At 46.8% G+C, this 15,806-nt stretch overlaps 1 protein-coding gene across 8 annotated transcripts in view; it reads left to right on the forward strand.

Annotated features, from left to right (window-relative positions):
• Positions 1-15,806, forward strand: part of TVP23A (trans-golgi network vesicle protein 23 homolog A) — a 35,052-nt gene that overhangs the window by 12,046 nt on the left and 7,200 nt on the right. For all 8 annotated transcript variants that reach the window (XR_009558894.2, XR_009558895.2, XR_009558896.2 and 5 more), the window contains exon 3: positions 15,363-15,507. Coding sequence is in view for 2 of the 8 variants with exons in the window: in XM_060284201.1 (XP_060140184.1) it covers positions 15,363-15,507 (145 nt within the window). In the remaining 6 variants the exon portion in view is untranslated. The remainder of the gene's footprint in view (positions 1-15,362; positions 15,508-15,806) is intronic.

Raw genomic sequence — 15,806 nt, forward strand, 5'->3', positions numbered from 1 at the left:
TCCTGTCAGCCCCAAGTGCCCCCGTGTCTACCCCAGCCTGGTGGCCAGCTGTTGTGCCCACCTCTTGGGTTTGCTAAAATGTCACGAAATAGCCAAGAGCCTTGTGGATACCCTGCCCTCATAACTAAAGGATTAGCACCTGGAATAGCAGGGGCAGCTGGGGGCACCCTGCACCACTGTCCATTCTGACAGGATAGTGGCCATGCCATGTTGAATATTTTGATCATGACTCTGCTTACCCCATTAATGACACCTTTCAGACTGAGTTGAAATTGCCCATTTGCACATATATACAATGGAATATTACTCAGCCATAATAAGAAACGAAATTGAGTTATTTGTAGTGAGGTGGATGGACCTAGAGTCTGTCATACAGAGTGAAGTAAGTCAGAAAGAGAAAAACAAATACCATATGCTAACACATATATGGAATCAAAAAAAAAAGGAAAAAGGTTCTGATGAACCTAGGGGCAAGACAGGAATAAAGACGCAGACGTAGAGAATGGACTTGACACGGGGAGGGGGAAGGGTAAGCTGGGATGAAGTGAGAGAGTGGCATGGACATATATACACTACTAAATGTAAAATTGATAGCTAGTGGGAAGCAGCCACATAGCACAGGGAGATCAGCTCGGTGCTTTGTGTCCACCTAGAGGGGTGGGATAGGGAGGGTGGAAACGCAAGAGGGAGGGGATGTGGGGATATATGTATATGTATAGCTGACTCACTTTGTGATACAGCAGAAACTAACACACCATTGTAAAGCAATTATACTCCAGTAAAGATGTTGGGGAAAAAAAAAAAGAAATTTCCCATTTGCTTCCCTCCCCCACATGCCCCCCACCCCAGTGATGTTCGTGAGGGCAGGACTTGGTGCATTTGGTTCACTGTACTTCGCTTGGATCTGGCCTGGTGCTTGGTAGATAATAGGTGTTCAATAAACGTGGTGCCGTTGCTCTAGGCCCAATTTCTCAAACTGCCTTATTTCTTAAGCAATTTTGAAAATCAGTTTAAAGCATCTATAATTAAGTTGACTATGAACTTAATTTTATGTTGTTGGACAATTTAAACTGCAATTTCCATTTTAGTCATCACTTTGAATATCGAATTATCCTGCAAACGATAAACACACATGCACGGCAATTACAAAACTTACTGCTTTCAGGGTGATGGGGAATTTTAGTGGTTGATGAGACCCCAGGTTAAAGAATTGTAAAATATAGCAACAAAATATGTTAAATTGGAAAATCATGTTTGGAAGCAATGTCCTTAAAACGACTTAAAAAACTTTTTACTTTGAAATAATTTCAAACTTATAGGAAAGTAGCAAGAATAGTACAAAGAACTGAGACGTGTCCTTTACCTTGATTCAGCTATTGTTAACACTTTGCTGTGTGTGTGTTTATTTTATGAAGTGTTTAAGAGTAAAATGAACATATAATGCTCACTTCCTCCTGAATCCTTCAATGTGTATTCTACGAACAGGATATTCTCTTACATAAACAGAGGACAGTGATTCAAAATGAGACACTTACCTAATCTTCAGTCCATATTCCCATGTCTTTTATTGTAATTTTTTTTTTCCCAGTTCAAGGTCCAATTAGGATCACCCATTGCATTTAGTTATTCTTTTTTTTTTGGCCACACTGCATGGCATGTGGTATCTTAGTTCCCTGACCAGGGATTGAACCCACGCCCCCTGCAGTGGAAGCATGGTGTCTTAACCACTGGACTGCCAGAGAAGTCCCTGCAGTTAGTTATTCTTGAGCTTTTCCCAGCCTTTTTCTGTCTTTCGTGACATGGACAGTTTTGAGGAGTAAAGGTTTGCTATTTTGAGGAATGTACCTGAACTTGGGTCTGTCTTATATTATTCATGACTAGATCCAGGTCATGATTTTTGGCAGAAATGCTGCAGAAATGATGTTGTGTTCTAAAAGGCCTTTTTTTCAAGTTCTGTCACTACTAAAGGTGGCCCAGATTTGGCACTTTTTTTGCCCTCCACCACATCTTACCTGCATTTTGCTGCTCAAAGAACCCAGGCTCCTTAGAGAGGAGCCACTTCCAAATCTTGAGGCAGAAACTGGTCAGGCTGCATCTGGAACATCCTTTTGTTGCCAGCAAACACAGATATTTTTTAAAGTGTCACAGGCTGTTCTAAAGAAGAAAAACTAGTTTAATGAGGCTCCCACAGTGTTTGCTAAATGAATTAATATGATTTTATTCAATTCTCTCGTTAAATAACCTGTAAGGCTCTTTGTTTCTAAGATGCTGTCATTTTAAAAAATTATTTTATTGACATATAGTTGAGTTACAACGTTGTGTTAATTTCTGCTGTATAGCAAAGTGATTCCGTTATACGTGTGTGTGTATATATATACACATTCTTTTTCATATTCTTTTCCATTATAGTTTATCACAGGATAATATTGAATATAGTTCCCTGTGCTATACAGTAGGAACTTATTGTTTATTCTATGTATAATAGTTTGCATAAGATGCTATCATTTGAAGGTACACTGGTTCAGTTATAGCTCTTGGGGGTGGGGAATAAACACCATATTAATATTTGCATCCTTTAGTGGATGCATCCTGATTCCAGACACATTAAAATGGTCAAAAAAGGGACTTCCCTGGTGGTCCAGTGGTAAAGAATCCGCCTTCCAATTCAGGGGACGTGGGTTTGATCCCTGGTCAGGAAACCAAGATCCTACGTGCCGCTGGGCAACTAAGCCCCTATGCCACAACTGTTGAGCTCACACACCTCAACAAGAGAGCCTGTGTGCTGCAAACTACAGAGCCCACGTGCTCTGGAGCCCACGCACCACAACTACAGAGCCCATGTGCCCTGGTGCCCGGCGCCTCAACGAAGATCTCATGTGCTGCAACTAAGAACTGACGCAGCCAAAAAAATAAGGAAAATAAATAAATATTTTTTTAAAATTTAAAATGGTCAAAAATAAAAATGCAGGGAAAGACAGGATTCTATTTTGCAGATGAGGAAACCGATGCTCCCAAGAGCCAGATTACAGACCCAACCTCACTTAAGGGTATTTGATGACTTCAGATCCTGCCCACTGTTGAGCAGAATCTAGTAGCTAAAGCACATTAAATAGGTGAATTCTACTCTCTGCTTCCCGTGCAAAAAAAAAAAAACAAACATCTCACTCAGAGTGAGGGTGACGACAAACAGGAATACAGGTTTCTTACCTCCTTCAACCTCCCTGAGGTACCACCTGCTCTAAGTGCCTTCCTGCTGGCTGACTTCTGCTCTGACCTTCTGGAAAAATCAGTCCTTGGCCTCTCTGCTTTTTTCTCGCCCTCAGTTAATAACTCTGAGTCTCCTGGTTAAAAGAGGTGAGCGTAACTGCAGCTGCCCTCGTGATCTCCCCCCACCACCAGCTGTCTTCAAGTAAGACTGCAACTCTTCATTTTATCACCCGGATTCTTGGAGAAAGCTGACTCTCATTGCCCTTTCTGCCCTTTGAAACCACCGGCCAAAACATAATGTGGATTATACAGAGTTTAAACTCTTCAACATTAGAGCCTGTATGTGTTAGCTACTGCTGTATAACAAGTTACCCCAAACTTAGCAGCTTCAGACAACAAACATTTATGATCTCACACTGTGCCTAAAGCTCAGGAAACTGGGGCAGCTTAGCTGGATAGTTCTGTCTCAGGGTCTCATGAGGCTGCTGTCATATTAAGGCTTGACTGGGGCAGGAGGAGCTGCTTCCAAGAGGGCTCCCTCATGTGGCTGTTGGCTGGAGGCCTCAGTTTCTTAGACATGTGGACCTCTCCATAGGGCTGCTCCCAACGTGGCAGCTGGTTTCCCCCAGGGAAAGCAAGGGAGAGAGCAAAAGAGAGTGACCAAGACAGAAGCCACAGTGTCTTTTATGACCTAATATCAGGTATGATAAACAATTACTTCTAATGTGTACTATCAGTCATGCAGACCAGCCCCAGTGATGCATTGTTGGAGGGGACTGTACAAGGGTATAAATGCCAGGGGGTCGGGATCATGGGGGCCAATTCAGAGGCTGGCTACTTACAGATCCCAGCCCAAAAAAGGAACAAATGCATGTGTGTCTACAGATGTAGACACTGTACTCCAGGCCCTGATGTTAAGTAGGTGTGATTATCCCCATTTTACAGGTGAGGAAACTGAACAAGAAAGGTTGAGTCACTGGTCTAAGGTCACACAGTAAATGACAGAACTGGAATTCGAAAGGCAGTAGTCTGCTTCCTTAAAAAAAAATTATTAAAGAGTTCCAAACGTATACCAAATAGAATAATATAAATGAGCCCCATGTGGCCATCACACAGCTTCAGAAATGATCAACTCCTGAACGATCTTCTTTCATTTATACCCTGCCTCTCCCCCTCCCCCTGATTATTTTGAAACAAACCCCAGACATTACATCACTTCAAACATAAATATTGTGATGTTATCTCTAAAAGACAAGAATTGGTTTTTAAAAGCAAAACCACAATAGCATTTTCTCACTTTAAAAATGGTTAACAATTCCCATGATATTTCAATCAAGAAATACCCGGGGTCCAAATTCCCTTGATTGTCTCATCACTTTATTATTTGTTGGAACCACAATTGAATATCTTCCACATTTTGCAATTGGTGGCTGGATTTCTTAGGTCCCTTTTCATCTGTAGATTTCCCAGTCCTCTCCTTGCTCTCTCTCATTTTTTTCCCCCTTTGCAATTGATTTGTTGTTCTGTAGAGCTTCTCACAGTCTGGAAAATTGCTGATCGCAACCCTGATGTGTCCTTCAATCTTTGCCTTTGTTCCCTATGTTTCTTGAGCTTGGTGAGATTCAGGTGTGATATTTTGGGGGCACAGCTGACTTCAAGGGAGGGGGTGAGTTCTTCCATCAGGGGCTCCCAATGCCTGGTTGTCCTCAGCTGCTTCTCTTTTTTTTTTTTTTTTTGCGGTACGCGGTCCTCTCACTGTTGTGGCCTCTCCCGTTGCGGGGCACAGGCTCCGGACGCGCAGGCTCAGCGGCCATGGCTCACGGTCCCAGCCGCTCCGCTGCATGTGGGATCTTCCCGGACCGGGGCACGAACCCGTGTCCCCTGCATCGGCAGGCGGACTCTCAACCACTGCGCCACCAGGGAAGCCCTCAGCTGCTTCTCTTGAATGCACTAGGGGCTTCAGCATGGTGGCATTCTAACGCTATCATTCTGTCTCCATTCGTAAGCCGAAGGAATCCAGAACGAGAAACTCCCCCTCTTCAAATATTTAGTCATTGCAAGATACACTTTACAGAGAAAAGACATAGTAAACGTTTGATGCTTGCTCTTCATTTTTCCGCTTTCAAGGGATGAGTTTGTTCGCCAGCATCCCCCATAAGGGACCACTGAGGGTTCTGATTAAGCATCACATGACTCACGGGCTACAACATTCTTATTGCTGCTCAAGTTGTCCCATCTTTGGCCAGTGGGAGGCTCTACCCATTGGCCGCTGAGTCTCTTGACCTGGCGCTCATGGTCTTTGACAGCTTCCTTGCAACCTGGGATGTTCCGATGTCCCAGCCTCATCAAGCTGGGATGGCCTGGAATCGCCACTTCTCCAAGCAGCCCTGGCTCCTTTGGAGAATGGAGTTTAGAAGCCACAGTCCGGTTTCCTCTCCTGTGCCAGCTCTCTGGCTCTGTGGCTAGGAAGTGCATCAAGCAGGGCTGATAGCATCTCTTAGTGGACGTATTTTGGGGATTCACTGTTGTCACCAAGCATGGGTCCCTTTCAGTTGACCTGCAGTTCATCGGGGCAGCCAACAGGAGGGGCAGCTATGAAACTCTGGGCTGAGATTGTGTGGCTGATTCTGCCACTCAGAGCAGCTGCTAGCCCATGATGCACCTCCTCCGTGCAAATCAGAAAAGATGGTCCTTCCATGGGCAGGCAGTTCTCTCCAGGGCCTGCAGCTGGAGAGCAGAGCACGCACCTGATTCCAGCAGCGCATCACCTGGGCAATTGCTTCTTTGCTCTGACCCTGGGGCAGTTCACTTCACCTCCCTGAGCTCCCGACTCATCTGCAAAATGGCTCTCTGTCCCTTTCCAACCTCGCTGCTTATTTTCTTTGGGCTCATTTGTCCCCAGGCGGGTGTTATGGGTTGACTTGTATCCTCCCCGAAAGAGATATATGGACGTCCTAACCTGCAGTACCTCAAAACGTGACTTCATTTGGAAATAGGGGTTTTGCAGATGTAATTAGTTAAGATGAGGTCATCCTGGAGTAGGGTGGGCCCCTAGTCCTATATGACTGGTGTCATTATAAAAAGATGGCCATGTGAAGACAAACACTTGGAGAAGGCCATGAGACAACACAGGCAGAGGTTGGAGCGAGGCAGCTACAAGCCAGGGAAGGCCAAGGGTGCCAGTTGTCATCAGAAGGTAGGAGAGAGTCCTGGGATAGAGTATCCCCCAGAAGGAACCAATCCTGCAGACAGAGATTTTGGTGTTTGTTTTGTTTTGCTTTGTTGTTTTGAGCACAGCGAAAAAGGCAGGTTCTAAGACAACGTGATTTTGGTGTTTGAAGTTGCCCAGTTTGCTGTGCATTGTTAAAACAGCCCTGGGAAATGGGTACCGCAGTGACTGCTTTCCCCTGTTCCCTGCTACTCCGAGGGTGGTCCATGGACCTGCAACATCAGCATCACCTGGGTGCTCATTAAAATGCATCTCAGGCCCCATCCCAGACCTCCTGAATCAGCGTCTGCATTTAAAAAGAGAGCCGGGTGGTTTGTATGTGGAGAAGCACTGCATTATATAACAGGAAGGTGGCGGAATGATTAGCCCCCAGTGCAAACGCACAATTATTTCTGTTCATAGTTGGTACTGAACTCTCACTGCCCACCAGGCAGTATCCCCAGCCCTTTATGTACATCATGATTCTCATGTAATCTTCCCGGCAGCTCCGTGCACTCGGTACTTCCCAATGTGTGCACTGCACTACTCCAGGGAACACGATTCACACGGACTATGATTGAATGATGCCCCCTGGTGTTGTGCAACTCAGCATCCCTGACTCTTATTATCCCATTTTATAGATGAGGAAACTGACGCACAGCGAGGTTAAGTCACTTGCTCAAGGTAACACAGGTCCTCAGTGGTGGAGCTGGGATTTGAATCTGCTAATTTGTCTCTGAACTTGTACCCAGGACCTTTTACTCACCACCCAACCCCTCTCTCTAAAGGAGAGCCAGTGAAGTCCGCGTCTTTTCTCCCGCCATTTCTTTTCTCTTTTAAATTGTAAAATACACATAGCGTCAAAGGGACGTTTTTAACCATTTTATTTTATGTATTCATTTTTTTGGCTGCGTCACGTGGCTTGTGAGATCCTAGTTCCCTAACCAGGGATCAAACCTGGGCCCTTGGCAGTGAAAGTGCTGAATCCTAAACACCAGACCGCTGGGACGTCCCTTAACCATTTTAAAGTGAACGATTCAATGGCATTTAGGACGTTCACAATGTTAAGCAGCCATCATCACTATTCCATTCCAGAGTATTTTTATCACCCCAGAAGGAAACCCCATAGCTATTGAGCAGACACTCCCTGTTCCCCCAAGCCCCCGGCAACCAGTAATCTGCTTTCTGTCTCTATGAACTGGCCTATTCTGGACATTTCAAGAATGGAATCCTACAATATGGGGCCTTTTCTGTCTGGCTTCTTTCACTTAGTGTGTTTTCAAGGTTCTTCCATGTTGTCGCATGCATCAGTACTCCAATAATTCTTTTCATGTTTTTTTTTTAAGTTGTGGTTAAATATACCTAGCAAAAACATCTACCATTTTAACCATTTTCAACTCAGTGGCAATAAGTCCGTTCACGCTGTTGTGTCACCGTCACCACCATCCATCTCTAGAACCGCTTCGTCACCCTAAACTGAGAGCTTGTGTCCATGGAGCAATCACTCCCCATTTCCTCCTCCCGCCAGCCCCCAGGAGCCTCTATTCTACTTTCTGTCTCTATGAATTTGCCTTTTCTCGGTAGCTTAGGTTAAGTGGAATCATACGGTATCTGTGCTTTCGTGTCTGGCTTCTCTCCCTGAGCCTAAGGTTTTCAAGGTTCGCCCACATTGTAGCAGGTATCTGCTTCATTCCTTTTTATGGCTGAGTGACATCCCATTGCGTGGACAGGCCAAGTTTTGCTCATCTGCTTGTCCGCTGATGGACATTTGGGTGGTTTCCACCTTTCGGTGATGGTGAATGCTGCTGCCGTGGACATGCATGTACACGTTTTTGTTTGAAGGCTTGTTTTCAGCTCTTTTGTTTTCCCATTTCTTCTGAAAACTCTGGATCTTTAAGGAATTTGGCCCGTGGTTCCAGCAGCAGCAGCAGGGGGCAGTGAGCAGTAGCTGGGGTGGAGGTAGGGGAATTGGCCTGGGTGCCCCCAGGGGAGAGGTGAGGGTCCTTGCACAGGGCCCATCCAGGGCCGAGCGGCCAGGGGCCCGCTGACATTTTGCCGGCGTTTTGCTGCCACGCATACCCAGCCAATAAAGTTGGGGTGTCTCTCTAAAAAGAAAGAAAGAACAGAAACTAGAGGGAAGACTTAGTGACCAGAGGGAAGTCTGTTCTTTTATTTGCTTCCACACTCAAACCTCTATTGTGCCGACCTTTGAATCAAAGCTATGAGGACTTAGCAATCAGCATCTGCTCAGGCATCCCAACAGCCTTAAACCTGCCCGTCCCGGGCCCAGATGTCGGGGGAGGAGGAGGATGTGCTGTCATTTGAAGCAAGAAGTTGGAGTCTGAAGGATGACGGAGCTGTTGTTGCATCTGGAGCATTCTAGAGAAGAACAGTCCAGCCCCCATGGCGCACGCCCTGGGTTAGCCAGGCCCACACGGTTTCTGAAGGGCTCATAGGGTCCTCTGCTTTTTTGGGTGTGGTTTCCTTCCTTCCTGCTTTGTTCCCCGAACTGAGTTTATCTTGAAAATGGAACAAGGGAGGGCCCCTGGATGGCAGTGAGCATACAGATCACCTGGGGTCTTGTTAACATGAAGATTGGGGCTCAGGGGGCCTGGGGTGGGGCTGCTGATCCTGCATTTCTAACAGGCTCCAGGGTGCGTGGGGAGCAGGTGGATGGGCCGAGGGCTGGGCAGATGTGGTCTTAGCCGTCTCCCCATCACACCTCGGAGTCCCCTTCCTCCCACGTCTTCCTGGTGTTACGCTGCTGTTAGCAGAAGAGCCACCTGACTCTAAGTGGGTGTCGGGGCTGCAGAAATAAATAACAGCATCGTACTTCTTTTCAACAACAGGGAAAAACATCTAACGGAAGACATCCAAAAAGATCGTCACTGCCGAGGCTTTTTCTCACTTTCTCCTGTTCTCAAAGATCTCGGCCGTGAATGAATCAAACAATAAATAGAGTGACATGAACCACAGCGACCTGAGGCCCCCTCTGGTCTGGCATCGTAGGTAGTTTTCATCCCAGAGGCCTTGGACGTCTGAGGTTAAATGTAACTCTCCCATTTTATAGATGAGTAAACTGAGGCTCTGAGTGGTTTAGTGCCCTGTCCAGGACTATGTATGCAGCAAGGATGGAGCATGAATGTGGATCCGGGTTCTCTGGCTTCCACTGTACCCACTGTCCAGGTAGGGGCCAGAGTGGGCATTTTTACTCCACAGAGAGTGGTGGCCCTTTTTTTTTGCATAGGGACTGGTAAGCCCAGACGAAAGGACCTGCTTTCTGGAACTTTCTCACACATTCAACTGTAATGGCCAATTACTCAACTGGGGATTTTTAGGTCTGAATTTATTTTTATTTGGACCACAGATGGCCCCCAGAATATCAATGGGCTCGTTTTTTTTCTGAAACGTGTCTTGCCTCAATGCAAAGTTGAGGCTGCCTCTGATCATTTCTTTGTTGTTCTATTTTTTAATTCAAATTTACATAAAAGTACAGAGAACAATGACCCTGGTATTCCCTTTGCCCTGCTCAGTCATGATCAGCACGTGACCAGCCTGTTTCGGCTTCACCCCCATCCACTCCCCACCCCCGGATTATCTTGAAACAAATTCTAGACATCATCTCAGATGCTATTTTCGTAGCAAAGTGAAGCAAGGAGAAAAGATACCATCTTTCCTCAGACCTTTGCTACAGTGAAAAGCGTAAGGCTTTGCAGAGTGTCTGAAAGAGAATTTAAAATAGGACGTCTGATGAGGAAGTCAGTCTTCAAAGTATTTGAAACCAATAAAGGGCAACTTTTAAAGAGACTATTAGATCACTGCTGAATTGAGGATTAAATCAACCTTCCCCCACCCGGCCCCAAATCAAACGTGCTTTAGAAGTTTGTGGGAAGGGGGATGCGTATGGTGCCTGTGGGATGCAGTCCTCCCCACGCCCACCACCGACTTTACTCTGTCTAGACAGGGCACCGCCCCCAAACTGTGTCCATTTTTTAGAGCGGTTTTAGGTTTACAGAAAAACGGAGCAAAAAGTACAGAGAATTCCCATAAGCCCCTCCCCACCACAAAGTTCCCCCTATTATTAACATCTTGCATTCGTGTCATCCATTTGTTATGATGAGCCAGTACATTATTATTAACTAAAGTCCATAGTTTCCATCAGGGTTCACTCTTGGTATTGTACCTTCCACAGGCTTTGACAAATGTATAATACAGTATCATACAGACTAGTTTCACTGCCCTAAACATCCCCTGGGCTCCAATTATTCATCCTCCCTCTCCCCTAACCCCTGGCAACCACTGACCTTTTTACTATCTCTATAGCTAAGTCTTTTCCAAAATGTCATAGAGTTAGAATCATACAGTATGTAGTCTTTTCAGCCTGGCTTCTTTTACGGTGTCATATGCATGAAGGTTCCTCCATGTCTTTTCATGGCTTGGGAGCTCATTACTTTTTCGCGCTGAATAACGTTCCATTGTGTGGATGTACTATGATGTATCCATTCACCTATTGAAGGACATCTTAGTTGGTTCCAATCTGGGGCAACTATGACTAAAGGTGCTAGAAACATCTGTGTGCTGGTTTTTGTGCGGATGTAAGTTTTCAACTCCTTTGGGTAAATAGGAGTGCAGTTGCTGGGCTGTAGCTCGTGTAGAAATTTTAGGGTGACTTGCAGAGATTCTTCTTTGGTCAATGGCTTCGATCAGAATTTTTATTGAGGTGTAGCATACATACAGGAAAGGGCACTAATCCTAAATCCACAGTTGGATGAATTTTTTTTTTTTTTTTTTGCGGTATGCGAGCCTCTCACTGTTGTGGCCTCTCCCGTTGCGGAGCACAGGCTCTGGACGCGCAGGCTCAGCGGCCATGGCTCACGGGCCTAGCCACTCCGCGGCATGTGGGATCTTCCCGGACCAGGGCACGAACCCATGTCCCCTGCATCGGCAGGCAGACTCTCAACCACTGCGCCACCAGGGAAGCCCTGGATGAATTTTTATACACATGCCCACACAGGTCAAGATGCGGAGCACCTCCAGCATTGGCGGCCCCCTTGTGCGCCTTCCCAGTTGCTGGCCCTCTACCATCCCCAGAGATAACACTGCTCTGACCTCTAGCACAATCCATTGTTTCTGCCAGTCGGGCAGCTCCCACCCTGCAGCTTTGGAAAGGGGATTTTTTGGGGGTGCGGGTGGAGAGAAGAGGCCGTGAGTGACAGTTTGCTTCATTTTGGTTTGTTTTGAATGGAGCCTAATTTTATCACCAAGTTCTTCTTGCCCATCCAGAGCAGGGATTGGCACAAGTTCTGGGTAAATATTTTCGGCTTTGCCAGCGATTGAGTGAGCGTGGCTGCGTTCTAATAAAACTTTATTTACAGAAATAGGAAGTGGGCCAGATTTGGCCCTTGGGCTGGAGTTTGTGAATGCAGGGTAGAACAGTGCTTTTCCTTTGCAAAGTTCATGTCCAGGCCCCACTCCAGATCTGAATCTGCATGTCCCGGGTCCAGGGCAGTGTTGCGTGCATTTTAAGGCCTTCTCGGGTAACTTTCAAGCACATTCCATGAGAACCTACCGGGTTTCCCTCCAAGGTGGGGGACAAGGCATGTCCTGGGCCCAGAACTGTGAAAGTGGATTTAAATTTAAACAGAAGCCCAGCTAGACCCTCCCCACCTTGACTTAGGTGATCTCATTTCTCCTTTCTCCATCAGTCATTCTCTCCTCCTCCTCTTGAGATAACAGGCTTCTGCCTGGCGGGTGGAGGGAGCGAGATGGATACTGACCAGAAAATACTCACGTTGAGGATAAGGAAGTTTCGTTGGTGAAAGTGGAGTGGCTGGGGGAATATGGGGAGATCAGGAGTCTTGGGGGATCCCTGCACAGTTGAAAAGTCAGCCCTTGGGGAGTAAGAGAGAGAAGGTTGTGGTCAGAGGGGGAATTTTACAGTTTGGCTCCTTGCAACGGTTTTGAGTGACAGTGAGACTGTCAGCTGTTCACAATGACTGAGCATGGTGTGTGTTTCAGGCATTACATACCTGCTACCTTCACTTGATCTTTTTAATCGAATACCCTCGGCAGTGGCTCCTGTGGGCATTCCCATTTTACAGAAGTGGAGACTGAGGCGGTGAGAGGTTCCGTAGCTTAGGGACAGCCGAGGAGCTACTCAGAGGTTGGAGCCGGGATTTGGACCCTGGCAGTCAGGCACCTCTGTACTGTTTGCCTCTCAAGGGGGTGACCAGGTGGATGCCTGGGAGGGGGAAGTTGGAAGCTGGTGGCATTGAGAGGTGGAGGTGACTGTCGGCGCGTGTGTGCTCCGTGGCTGCGGAGGTGGCAGGAGAAAAGGCTGGGGGGGACGGAGGACCCCATGTCAGGAAAGGGTGGGCAGGCTCAAGCCATGGCCTTCAAAACTCTCCAAACTAGAAAGCTGATCTGAGACCACATCCATGTTAGCGGTGGGGCACAGGCTGGGCAAACTGCAGAGGTGGACAGAGTGAGGGTTTGGAGGGTTGCCCAGAGAACAACCCGCGTAAAACAGGATCAAAACAATGGAAGTACAACGGGCATCCTTTTCTACTTGCTTTGGATAATTATAACAACAGCAAGAACAACAATAATAAGACCTTCCATTCAAGTTATGGAAACAGTCAACCAGGACCCAACTAAATAAACAGAACCTTTCAACAGGTGGAATTTTTCCTGCATTTTATCAGGAAACCACAGTCAAAAATAGAAAACCAGTGGGTGGGCAGGGGATTTATTTGAATGCATAACTTCCAGGTTTCACCCTGGATCAGTGCACACTTGGGTCTCTTGTAAACCTTTTAAGTCTGTATTGTTCTACAACAGAGATCCCCAACCCCCAGGCCACAGACCGGTACCAGTCCGTGGCCTGTTAGGAACCAGGCCGCACAGCCACAGGTGAGCGAGCGAAGCTTCATCTGCCGCTCGCGCCCCATCGCTCACATTACCGCCCAAACCATTCTCCCACCCAGCACACCCCACCCCCGCCTCGTCCACGGAAACATTGTCTTCCATGAAATCTGTCTCTGGTGCCAAAAAGGACAGATGTCCCCAGTGAGCCTGAAGGGACTGGATTATAAGGTTCAACACAACAAATATTTGCCGAGAATCTTAATGCCAGGTGCTCTGGGGGATATAAAATTATTGAAAACATGGTCTCTGCCCTCGAAGGATGTTCAGTTATTGGAAAAGGACTCATTTATCTTGGAGTGAAGGGGACAAAATTGTACTTAGACAATTAGTTGAAAGATCCTCAATAAGGTTTAAGGTGAAAAGGGTATAAGAGACTCCCAAGAGTCTTAACTTCTGGAACATTCCAGGTTTGGAAGTGCTACGTGATCATGTCTAATTCTTAAATGCCAGGTACGGTCGCCAGGAGAGCTCAGCATCTGAAAGGCACAGGTGAGAACGTTCTGGAGGACAGCTGGGGTTCCGCACAGCCCCTTCTTCCTTTAGAACATGAGGAGTAAATGCAGATGTCATTACACATCCTGCCTCTGAATCTTAGCTGACGCTCCCTTGGGCGTCAGAAACCCACGGTTCTATAGGAGCCTCCTGGGTGCTTACCCTGACCACCTTCCTTCTCGGAAGGTCAAGCAGGCTTGTCCCCCACAGGCCTGCTGGCTACCTTTGCTCCCCCTGATGTGGCAAGCCGGAGGCTCACAGGCCAGTGTGCAGCACAGCCTGTGGCACTTTGTTAACATAATTAGTGACCTTTGTGTAAAAATCCGATTTCCCATGAAAAGTCTGTGTTTCTGGCTTCCCGTCAAGATATCGGATCTGGCACTACTAGGTGAGGTTTGCTGAGTAGAGTCGCCTGCCCTCCCCGCCCAGCAATGTATTGCCACCCGTCATGGGGCTCGCAGCGTTGCTTTTTATTTTTTAAAGATAGTTTCTTTTTAATTGTATAGAAGTTTTTTTAAAAAAATTTTATTATAGTTGATTTACAATGTTGTTAATTACTGCTGTACAGCAGAGTGACTCAGTTATACATATATAAACATTATTTTTAAAAATTCGTATTATTTTATTTTTATTTTTTGGCTGCATCGGGTCTTAGTTGCGGTGCTCGGGCTCTTCGTTGTGGTGCGCAGGCTTCTCTCTAGTTGAGGCGCAAGGGCTCAGTAGTTAGGCACACGGGCTTAGTTGCCCCGTGGCATGTGGGATCTTAGTTCCCCAACCAGGGATGGAACCAGTGTCCTCTGCGTTGGAAGGCAGATTCTTAACCACTGGACCACCAGGGAAGTCCCTATATACATTCTTTTTCATATTGTTTTCCATTATTGTTTATCACAGGGTATTGAATATTGTTCCCTGTGCTATACAGTAGGACTTGTTGATCCATCCTATATATAATAGTTTGCATCTGCTAATCCCCAACTCCCAGCCCATCCCTCCCCCACCCCCTCCTCCTTGCGCACAGCTGCTTTCTGGCTCCAGCGTTGAAATGCAGCTCATCACAAGTGGCCGGGGGTTGGCGCCGACTTGTGCATGTCGTGCTCGCTTCCCTCCATCAGGAACACGAGGCCCCCACTGATGTGAGGCTTCTGCACCCGTGGGCTGCACATGGCCGCGCTGTTCAGTCACTGGCGGAATAACCCAGCATTTCCCTTTGGGGAATTGGTCACTGTCGCTGCTAGGCAGGAAGGTGGTGATCACTGTCACCGACACAGCTTACTTCAAAGGTGACCCGTTTGCAAACAGGGCAGGTGATATTTGGAGTCAAATTAGGGGAAAGTACTGGATTCTTTAAGAGGGTGGGGAAAAAATGCTGGTGTGATGAGGATTGTTTCGAACCTTCTAGGTTAGCGCTGCAGCCTGAAAGAGTTTGGGTTTAAATGTATGTGGAACACGTGGGACACGGAAACCACAGAGTGAGTTCAGCCACTGCCCTTTGGGCCCTGGAGTGAGGGGGCTCTGGGTTCTTCCCTAGGCACCCGGTGGCCACGTTTTTCCACCTGTTTTTCCGAGTGAGTGCCACCATCACCTATGTGGGCTGTGACTGGTTCAGCAGAAGCTTCGTGGGCTGTTTTGTCACCGTGCTTCTCCTCCTGTCCTTCGACTTCTGGTCTGTGAAGGTAAGGCCCCCTCACCTGTGACAGCCTCGCTCCTGAAACGCGTGGCTGCGTTTCCAGATGCTCACAGTTCTGATGCATGTGGCTGATTTGGGCTCAGAGGCACTTTGGTTTAAACTGCTGATGTGTACTTAAGAATACTAAGCTGAATACTGTCACTTAAAGTTAGAGAAAAAAATACATTGCTTAGTCGAATAAATGGCTTCTGTCATGCTTGCAAACATGTAGTATATGAGGGTGACAACTCCATAGGGCTTTGGATTTTTTGTAAATTTTACATATGACATAATATTATAAATAAT

The sequence above is a fragment of the Globicephala melas genome, chromosome 15 (assembly GCF_963455315.2).
Source record: "Globicephala melas chromosome 15, mGloMel1.2, whole genome shotgun sequence".
NCBI lineage: Eukaryota > Metazoa > Chordata > Mammalia > Artiodactyla > Delphinidae > Globicephala > Globicephala melas.